General features: G+C 34.8%; 1 protein-coding gene across 1 annotated transcript; it reads right to left on the bottom strand.

Moving 5' to 3' along the window:
• Positions 1-2065: 2065 nt before the first annotated feature.
• Positions 2066-4139, bottom strand: LOC127840383 (5-hydroxytryptamine receptor 2B-like). Its single transcript, XM_052368794.1, has 2 exons — positions 4040-4139; positions 2066-2394 (listed from the first exon to the last, which is right to left on the bottom strand). Exons 1-2 carry the CDS (start codon positions 4137-4139, stop codon positions 2066-2068), a joined length of 429 nt encoding a protein of 142 aa, XP_052224754.1.
• Positions 4140-11397: the final 7258 nt, after the last annotated feature.

Genomic DNA, 11397 nt, shown 5'->3' with positions numbered 1-11397 from the left:
CTCGGACAAACCTAGTCTTTGAGTGCATATTACCGAGTAATGCATATTACAAAACAAACGCATTTAAATCGGTATCAATTTATAACAAGGCAACATCGGAACCGTTGTGTCTGCGTAATGCACCGTGAGGGAACAGGTGAGAACAATTTCGTTTATGTATTCCCCGCCAACAGGCGGAGGGATATAGAATTGGGCTTGTCCATCCGTTAGTCAGTCTGTCAGACCGTCCGTCCGTCTGTCACAAAAGAGTTTTATCTCAGAAACTATATATATTAACTTGAAACTTCATATGTGTATATGTGTATAGATATCAATAAGTAGAAGCGTCATGCACACGAACCATAACCATACACTTTCTATAATTAGAGTTATTGCCATTTGTTTCCTTTTCGTATGATCAAATTTTCAGGACAATATCTCGGATATCATGCAAGATTTCAATACGAAACTTCATGGGTGTATTGATATTAATGAGGAGAAGTGCCTTGCTTAAGAACCATAACCATTCACTTTCTAAAATAAGAGTTGTTGTCCATTGTTGTTTATATGATGGAACTTTTCAGGGCTATTTCTCATATATGATACAACATTTTAACATGAAACTTCATAGGTGTAAAGAAATCAATGGCCTGAAGTGCCATGCATAAAACAATTACTCTGCACTTTCTTAACTAAGAGTTATTGTCGTTTGATGTTTTGTATGATGTAAATTTTTAAGACTATATTTCATATACGCTATCAGATTTCAACATAAAACTTTATGAGTGTGTAGAAATCGAATAGGAGAACTGAAATTCATTAAAACAATTACCCTACACTTAATTATTACATATTAATTATTACCCTACACTTAATTAGTACATATTAATTATTACCCTACACTAAATGAGTATGCTGTTTATCAAGGGATTTGCACCGATCCATAAACAAATTTTATTTGGCGGGGGATATCAATTCAACGAATTTGCCTGATTATATAAATTTTGATCAGAAAATATAATTGCACTCCATCTCATCAATGATTCGAACGATCATTTAAGCGAATAACGGTAAATATGACAACAGTTCACGGATAATGATAAATATATATTAACTGAGAACGAGTCGTCTGATTGGTTCAAGGCAAGCGCAGATTTGGAAACGAAAACAATTGAGATGTCTAATAATTGTTTCCCAGCACGATATTTTGTCATCTGTTCTTAAATGGTCAATCAAGAAGTTAAGCGTAATTGAGTAAACGTGTGTTCCGAAGAACATAATAACGTAGTCATTCCATTTGAATCTATTTCTTTCCTTTACAAACATATTTAAATACATTTCTTGCAATCGAAATTGTTTGCAGTGAAATAAACGTAACTGACATTCATTACAAATTATATTATTTAAAAGTATATTAAATTACGTTTGGTTGACCGGGGCTGTACTGTTATAATTAACCCATATATGCCTAGCGTCTAGAAAAAATACCTTGGCAAACAGCGCACAGGTGGTTAGCGTGTGGCTATGATATTAATAAGTGAAAATATCATTTTGAATGATAAATAATCATATTATAACGGAAAATTAACTTTTATGAAAAAAAAATCATTATCAAATATATCTATAACGTTATATATATATTTAATAGTGATTTTTTTCAGAAAAGATAATTTTTCGTTATAATATGATTATTTATCATTCAAAATGATGTTTTCACTTATTAATATCATAGCCACACGCTAACCATCTGTGAAACAGCGTATACCCAGATGAGACGCCGCATGATGCGGCGTCTCATCAGGGTCTGCGCTGTTTGCTTAAAGGAATTTCTGTAAGAAATTTTCTAAATATAGAAATAAATATACAAGACATCCATAATTTTGGAAATAAATTGATTCAATTTAGAAGGATCGGAGAGTCCACTAGGCATTAATGGGTTAAACACGTTGGTACACATCAAGATATATAATGATATGTAATGGGTTGTCCATTATTTCATACACAATTACAACCACACTACACCAATGCAGCAACTATTCAGTAACTGTAAAAACACCCATAAGCTTCCCTGTCGAGTGTCGTTCCTCTACAGGTTACTCTTCAGTTTATTGACAATCCTTTTAAACAAAGTGATCGTCGCCGATCGTAGCTGTTTGTTCAGTAATAAATTCAGCAATGGATTCACAGCAACAGTCAAAGAGCTTACAGCCCCCATGAGCAATAATACTACCAAATCGTTTTCTGACATACTAGCGCTGTTTGAGAACAACATGCTTGCCATGGGTAATGGTAACCATAAAACGGCAAAGGAACCAGTTAACACAGCTATTCGTTTGACTGCCCTCATTTCAACCTTTCGCCGCCCTGCGAGTTTGTTCGTTGGGTTCATGACACAAACGGCACCGACGATGGAACCTTGTACCAAAACATTTTTATGCACAGTCCCGTCGAAATCGACCACGTCTACATTACTAGCCCTTGTCACAACTTTTTTAACAGTCATGGGTAAGTGAATTTTGTTTAACAAGGGCTGGGTCATTTACTGCACCTTTACTTTTCTTATTGCAATCAGAATTTGCATATTGCTCTTCGTTTCCAGCCATGTTTTCTTCACAAATAAGTCCTAATTTGATAGGGGTATCCATAGAAAATGTTTCGTTTGGTTTATTTGTTGTATCAGATGTGATTGACCTCACCCCATGAATATCACGGCAAATTCCAATAGCATTATACTCATAATCGTGTTCTAATATCCCGTCTGTTTGTAAAGCTACATACGAATCATCGTCAAGTTTATATATGTACCCAGGTACTGTATGTTGTGTTTTTGCATCTGTTATTATTTCCAATTTATCCGAGTCATGGCCAGTATTTGTACTGCAATCAACAGTATCGGTTTTTCGGATTATTTCACTTTGCTTATCTCTCTTTGATCGACAGTCTAAGGATTTAATCACTGTACGAGAATCAACAGAATAGGATTTGTCGGCGAACGGTGGATAAGGAATATCAGTTTGTTGTGTAACAGGGTTGCTTATGCAAAAAGCTTGTTGTACTGTCTTACTGTTTTCGCTGCAAGAAAACTTGTTTGGCCTGAAAACTTGGGATGTAAGGTCATTTTGGTCAACACAGACCGGCATTGAACAAGCGTTATGTAAACTTAATCTTGTATTCAAAGATTCACCATTTTCGCCTAATTTATGGTTGAAACACGACCCGCGATCATCTTTACAATTATCTCTATTTTCAATGTATCGAATATTCATTCTAGTTGGTTTTATTGACATTTTCCTTGAACCAGTATCTATAAAGGCTGGGCCTGCATTGGGTGCAAGTAATTTGGTATCTGTATGTATGACATCGTTTTCGTTGTTCTCTTTTATAAGTGCACTGGTCCCAATTCTAGCAATGGGAATGGTTTCTTTTTTAACAGTTTCGGTACAGTTTTCTTGATGTGTGAGAATAACCTTTGAAGTGCTTTCCACTTGTTTATTTTCATTTGGAATGTCACCGGTTTTTAAACCTAAAATACTTACTGCAACCGGCGGTATAGGAGCCACCGTGTTCTTAAACAACGTTTTCTTCTTTCCCATTTTAGCCGTATGCTCTCGGAGTACTCTCATCATAAGCCCATAAAACAAGATTACGTTAACGATACAAACGATGCCGATTGGTAAAGTTATTATGCCTTCACGAAAATATCGTGGTTCAAAAAGTAAACTGTCGATTGCTTTTCGTTTCATATCACCACTTACATAGCATGGGTAGAAAGTAGAACCATCGGAAAAACTAACAGTACATAATATGGCAAGCAAACCGCAAATTATCCAAACAGAAATCACAATAATTAGTGTTCGCCTTTTCTTGCCTATAGTATCGAATGGTTTTGCTATGGATTTATACCTCTCAAAACTTGTTGCAACTAGCATGCATGGCTGCACACTGTCGCATAAAGTCTTCAGGCACACCGCGCCTTTGCAAAGTGCCAGATAATCACCGTTGGTGTTGTATAAGAGAAGACGAATCGGGATCACCAAAACGCATACGATTGCGTCCGCACATGCAAGACTTACAAGGTCCATGTTCATTGGTGTGCGTAGAGATTTGTTCTTTAAAATAGCCACAACCATAAGAACATTTGCAATGAATCCGCTCAACATTGTTACGATATATACCGTGCTGATTGCCAAAATAAATCGTGTGCGTTCATTTGAGTCGGTGGTATTTTTTACCAAGATTTCCATTATAATATATTTCCGTACCAGATGACGCAATTTTCTTTTAAACTTATTTTAAGTCCAAGCACTTTATTTAAAGACCGTTGTGGTTATCCAATATCCATATAAAATAAAAAGTATAACATAAACATATAATAAAGGTTTATGTATATTAAATTCTTGTCGCTTACACATAGTTCAACATCTTGCTTCGTTAACCGACTAACATGTTAACGCACCTTATACATGGCAACACTTCGAGGATCGTTTTTAAAAATAACCACAATCTTCTTGTCACTTGCTCCTCAGAAAAATTGACGCGAACAAAAGACATCGATCCAAGTTTCTAGTCTTATCAAATCCGTTCCGTGCTTCACTACACTAAATGATGTTCGGTTCCCATATGATGGCAGTAATTTAATTCATTTCATTTGTTTTTGCAAATCAAGATGTGTCTTTCCTGTGGAAGCTATCACTGGCAATGCTACACTAAGACAATATTGGCGCAGGCGATGAATGCCGTAAACCAATACCGTTAAAATGCCGTTATTTGCGGCTTTTCCTAAACATAACAGTATACGTCACATACATCGCAGATTAAGGATTTCAAACTAGAAACATTGCTGTTAATTATTTGAATTTGCGATTGGAAAAATGTGTACCGAATACTAAGTAAATGAATCGTGCTCCGTGAAAAGGGTTTTTAATGCATGTGCGTAAAGTGTCGTCCCAGATTAGCCTGTGCAGTCCGCACAGGCTAATCAGAGACGACACTTTCCGCCTACACTTGATATTCGCTAAGAAGATACTTTTTGAAGCAAAACATATTATAAAAACGGAAAAGTGTTTTACAGAGCACGGTTCAATAAACTATCTATATACATAATTTTAAAAAAGGATCTAGATATTAAGGTTGTGTAGTTTTACAAAACACACAAATCATTTTGTGTTTAAGTATTACACGTACACATTCATTTAATTTCGTGGATCTAGAAACTCAGACGTTTTAACGTTTATGTTGATGCACTGTATTGTACAAACAAGCTGTGTGTTTGTTGTTTTGAACTATGTGAAACTATTTGTAGACAAAACAAGTAAAAATACAAGGAAAACAAATACACCAGCTTCATAATCTGGATTAAAACTATGCCCTCTTCTTTCTTGTTTGCCAATCCTTAACCGTATTCATGCAATCAATACATGACGATTGCTTCATTGTGCGCTCTTTGAAACCAGATAAAACCGCAACAATGAACAACAAAGCCTTAAAAAACAACCGTGATGCTAAGGCGGTGACGTACATCAAAGATTCGTTTCGTTTTGCTGACAAATGTCACAGTTCTTCGCATGTTCAGTATCTTTATTTAACCTATTTATGCCCAGTGGACTCTCCCATCCTTCAAAATTGGATCAATTTATTTCCAAAATTAGGGATGTCTGGTATATTTATTTCTATTTTTAAGAATATTTCTTACAGAATTTCGTTTAAGCAAACAGTGTAGCCCCTGATGAGACGCCGCATTATGCGGCGTCTCATCTGGGTCTACGCTGTTTGCAATGTCCTTTTTTCAGGACGCTAGGCATAAATAGGTTAAAAACGTGAAAATAAACTTCAAATTTACATTGTGATTAATGGACCAAACTTTCTTGAATATTATGGAGACTACCATGTCGTACAACACAAACACAGTGCACACGCATTTCTTAGGCTTAACAATATAAATTATGTTTCATGTCACCCTACCTTTCGTTTATAATCAGACATAAAACCAGAAACCATAAAACTTGTTAAATCCAGATTAAATGATGCTTTTATACAAAAGTGGGTGTCTGAACTGAGTAATTCATCAAGAGCAGTAAGTTAAAATCTTTTTTGTAAATTTAAATTCCAGCCTTATTTAAATGATGTTACTATTGATAAGTTTAGGTTTAATCTGTGCCGACTAAGAGTATCCTCTCAAAGATTAGAAATAATGAGGCAGATGGCATAAACCAGAATCTATACCATTCCAGGAAAGAAAATGTCAACGTTGCAATGTCTTGGAGGATGAATTTCATTTTTTGTTTAAATGTTCCTTATACAATGATATTAGAAAAAAAAACAACATAAAGCAATATTACTGGAAAATACCAAATATTCCAAAATTCATAGAGTTAATGCAATCTGATAACCAAACAATCAACATGAATTTAGAAACTTATGTTCATAAAGCATATATTCAAAGAAATGTCTATAAATATTATTTTGAGCAATTTGCATGTCAGAAAAGTTTACTTCTCGCTGTCAATAGCGCTTTTTATGTTAACATTATGTTGAAATACATGCACCTTTTAACAATGTATGTATAGAACATAATATAGTTTTTATATGATCAATCATGTCATGAACTTGTATTTATTGATGACCACTTGCATTAAAGACTTTAGTATTGGGTATCTATATCATACTCATCTGAGTTTTAACGTTACCCTTTTAAATTATTAGCTTTTTCAATGGCAATTGTACAGATTAAACATAAAAGATATATATGTTAAACACAAGATGAAATGTTGATACAACTAATCCTGCGATTAGTGACATTGTCCTTTGCAACAAATGGTTATCGTTTCAAACAAATAAATAAAAACGCTGTGTTTATTTTTTAAAAATTTGCATTCACTCCATGTATACTTAAGTTCGTAAAGTACCATACAATGAAAACGTCATTTTAGGGGCGCAAATACAGAATTTGCTGTACGTCAAAAGCTTCAACACCTTGAATTACCGGGATAGTTTCTGACTAAAACTAATTTACATTGCAAAAACAGCATATTCATTGTTTTGCAATAATCTTTGTGTTTCCATATCATTTTGCTTCGTTTTCTTTTTCAGTTTAAGGCTTAACGGGTCTTTAGAAGAACACAAACATTGAAACATTGCAATGAACATACAAGAATCCTTCTATATAGATCAGAACATCTTAAATATTAAAATAGCGCGAAACCATTTAAATATTGCAAGATGCCAGATATGTTTATAAGGTTTGTATAAATAGCTTTTTTCCTTAATATTAAACCACCCAATAGCTAATTTGATTTTTTTTATATAAATGAACGCAATGCCAAAACAAAAGAACTATTTTTCTATTAAGGTACCTCTTTGAAACAAATTCATAAAGATTAATACGATGTAAGATATTTCCATAGTAACTGGCCAATTATAGAAAGGCACTCAAGTGCTTAAGTCTCTTATTTAAACATAAGTTCGTTTTTTACAATTGGCGCAAATGCGACTAGGTGAACAGGTTCAATGGGTATGTTGGAACTTCATCTTGGCCATGATTTAATTACGACAAATATAAATGCCTCTGAGATACAAACTCATACAATTAGAAATAATGTGCATTATTAACAAAAAAGCAAGCATTGAATACTTGAATTAAAACGATCACTGAATATTAGAATATTTTATCCCATTTACTAATTGATCCTTCCATTCACCGGCAGAGCGATCATTGTCTCAGTATGGCATCGACACCGATAGCTCCACGGAACCAAACATGGTGATATGAAAAATAATCGAATTGAATTAAATAAGTGCCATCACAAGGGACTTAGTGTTCCTAAGCCAGGAACCAATTGAATAGTATTATTAATTTGGATCGAAGCTTTTGTTCGCGTTTGCGTCAGTTTTTCCAATGAGATGGTGACGAGAGGATGGTGGTTATTTAAACGATGCTCAAAATATGGGAAAGCATAGGAGAAGCTTAAAACGTTAGTTGTTTCATTAAGACAGACTTTGAATGATGTGGAAGCGACAGTTATTTCTTATTCACATACTTGTATTAAATTTTTGGTACGTTTTACTTCATATGAATAATCACAACGTTCGTAAACTGCAGTAAGCGAACTTAAAATAATTGTAAAGCAAACGTTTTTTGGAAAGGTAATACAATTAAATGGAGTTTTTGGAATACAATACCACTGATTCAAACGAACACACACGTTTCATATTTGCAATCAGTACAGTATATATCGTAATCATGGTGAGCGGATTAGTTGCAAATGTCGTTATAATTGGGACTATTTTGAAAAACAAATCTTTACGTACACCGATGAACATGGATCTTGTAAGTCTTGCATTCGCGGATGCGATTGTATGCGTTTTCGTGATCCCGATTCGCCTCGCCTTATACAACTCCGATGCTGTTTTGCATGGTGAATATCTGTCACTTTGCAAAGGCGAGGTGTTCTTGAAGACGTTATGCGACAGTGTGCAGACATTTATGCTAGTTGCAACAAGCTTTGAGAGGTATAAATCCATAGCAAAACCATTCGATACTAAAGGAAATTACAGACGTACACTTATTATTGTGATTTCTGTTTGGATAGTTTGCAGCGTGCTAGCCATATTTTGTACTTTCAGTTTTCCCGATGGTGCTACTTTTTACCCATGCTATATTCGTGGTGATATGAAGCGAAAAGCTGTTGACATTCCACTTTTAGCACCACGATTTTTTCGTGAAGGCATACTTACTTTGCCCGTGGGCATCGTTTGTATCGTTAACATAATCTTGTTTTATGGGCTTATGATGAGAGTACTTCGAGAGCATACGACCACAATGAGAAAGAAGAAAGTGATGTTTAAGAACGCTGTATCTCCTCAACCGTCGGTTAAAGCAAGCAATTCACGTTTAAAAAGCGGTGACTTCAACATAAATAACGGAATGTTTGAAGACTCTTCTAAGTTTAATACTTTTGGCGTTGGCATGAATATTCCTGTCGTGAGGTATATCGAATCGGATACAACAAATAATCAGAACGAAAGGTTTTGTAACGACGCCCCTGTTACAAAAATAAAAATATCATCTATTATAACAGATGTAGATAGTCCCAAAGAAAATGCGTCTCCTGAAAATTGTGAAGGAAACTTGGCTGAAAGTGATCATCAACATGCACGCTCTGATTTCAATGAGAAAAGTACGGTAACAGTAACTAATAAAACCCTTGTGAAACTAGATTCACTTTCTTCTGACTGGTAAAACAGTTTCGCCACAATCTAGTAAGATAGATGTTGTCGATTTCGACGGGACAGTGAATTCACAAGTTTTGATAGAAGGTTCGGTCGTTGGCGCTGTTTGTGTTATGAATCCAAAGAACAAACTCGCCGGGCGGCGAAAAGTTGAAATGAGGGCAGGCCAAACGAATAGCTGTCCTTACTGGTTCCTTTGCCGTTTTATGGTTACCATCGCCCACGGCAAGCATGTTATTGTCAAACACAGCTATTACGTCAGCAAACGATGTTGTAGTGTTAGTGCTCACGGGGGCTGTTAGCTCATTGACTGTTGCTGTGAATCCATTGCTGAATTTATTGCTAAACAAACAGCTACGATCGGCGACGATCACTTGGTTTAAACGGATTGTCAATAAACTAAAAAGAAAACTGTAGAGGAAGAGCGATTTATCGTGTACGTCAGGGAACCTTTTGAGTATTGTTAAAGTCGCGGAATAATTGCTGTATTCGTGTGTTTTTTTAACGGAATAATAGAATCATAAACAAATTCAAATACAAAGCTTAATAAGTTAAAGCAAAATATATAATCACGCATGTTTCGTTATACTCCTGCAGACCTAGTGAAGCAGGAATACTTCAAATGCATTTTGTAATGATATTTATTTTAATGAAAGAAAATAATAGTTATTTCTGTGAAACTTTTGCGTCTGTAAGAGATGCATATACTATGTTAACGAATGGAAGAGGTAGATGCGAATGAAATAATTATTCTGTTATTGTTAAACATTATTGGGAAAATAATAATTGACTGCACGCTATTATCGTCGTTGGAACTCACATTCACCCAAACGTTTTTTCATTGACTCTTGGAGATTAAAAGGTGATAATTAGTGTCATTAAAATCTAGTGAGACATCTAATTGCTTTCCCTGATCATACAATTTATACTTTTCTAACGCAACACTATTTAAACTCGATTATTTGTCAGTGATGAGTGTTCATTTTGATTTTAAATTGCTCATGTGATTATTTGACTATATTCTGTGCAAGATGATGATAGAATCATTCATCCGTGACAATCAGACGCTTTTGCAGGAGGGGTAGGTGTGGTTACATCGTTTTGCACGTTGAAACGGTGAAACGAGAATTGATTCTAATTGTATTTTGATTACTACATTTTAGGTGGGTTGATACACCAGGAAAACATACAGTTAATTTAAAATCTTTATGTCACGTATACAATTCAGGAGAGCAACTGCACAATCGGCATGCTGCAGGCTCTCCGCTATTATGACATTTTTCGTTTAAATGAAGTCTCTTCTTAGCAAAAATCCAATTAAGCGGAATTTGCACACGCGTTATGCCCAGTTTTCTCAGAACACGACTCATATTTACCATTATCCGCTCAAACTGTCGTTTGCAGAGCATATAAGGTGAAGTATACTTTTATTGGCTCATCAAATTTTATTGAAACGAAATTGTGCCAGCCCGTTACCCATGGTACTCTACGTAGGGACAACATAATAAATACCGTTGTTATTATATTTTACCGATTTCATATTGTTTTTCAGTTTAGTCGGTAAGATGAGCATTAAAAAAACGCATGGTTATGTTTTTTAATAGAGACTACATGTTTGTACCTCGTACCACATTTATGTTTGTGCCGAGCGTAAATTAAATTGTACTTGAACGGCTATCTGTAGTTTCCCCATTTGCAATGTGTTGAAGTGGGGTATTTGGTTAAAATATTGAATTGTTGACAAAAATATAAAGTAATAATTTCCATAATCCAGACATTGTACATTTGCATAACCGTGCCTTAAGCGTGATAACTATGAATTCATGAACTCCTTTACATATAAATTATGCACGCACCTTGAATACATTTTGAGCCAGCAATTAATGTGTTACATCTGACATCTAGATATCGTGCGACTAGGTAATTCGTCAGCAACATTAATTCAAACGACATGCTGTTTCAGTCTTCAATGTAAATGAAAATATTAATAAATTTACTACAGTCGTCAATGTAAATGAAAATATTAATAAATTTACTACGTGTAATTTGATAGTATAACAACTTAGATATAACAATGACTCAAGCATTTAGGTTCGCGTTCCATCGGTTTAGGATATCGATACATTGCATAAATGTGCTTATGTATATATAAATAATATAGACGATAATTATTAAATGACACATCTATTA

The sequence above is a fragment of the Dreissena polymorpha genome, chromosome 8 (genome assembly GCF_020536995.1).
Source record: "Dreissena polymorpha isolate Duluth1 chromosome 8, UMN_Dpol_1.0, whole genome shotgun sequence".
In the NCBI taxonomy this organism is placed as follows: Eukaryota; Metazoa; Mollusca; class Bivalvia; order Myida; family Dreissenidae; genus Dreissena; species Dreissena polymorpha.
Note: the sequence above shows the minus strand (reverse complement) of the source record. Positions and strands in the feature narration are given on the sequence as shown.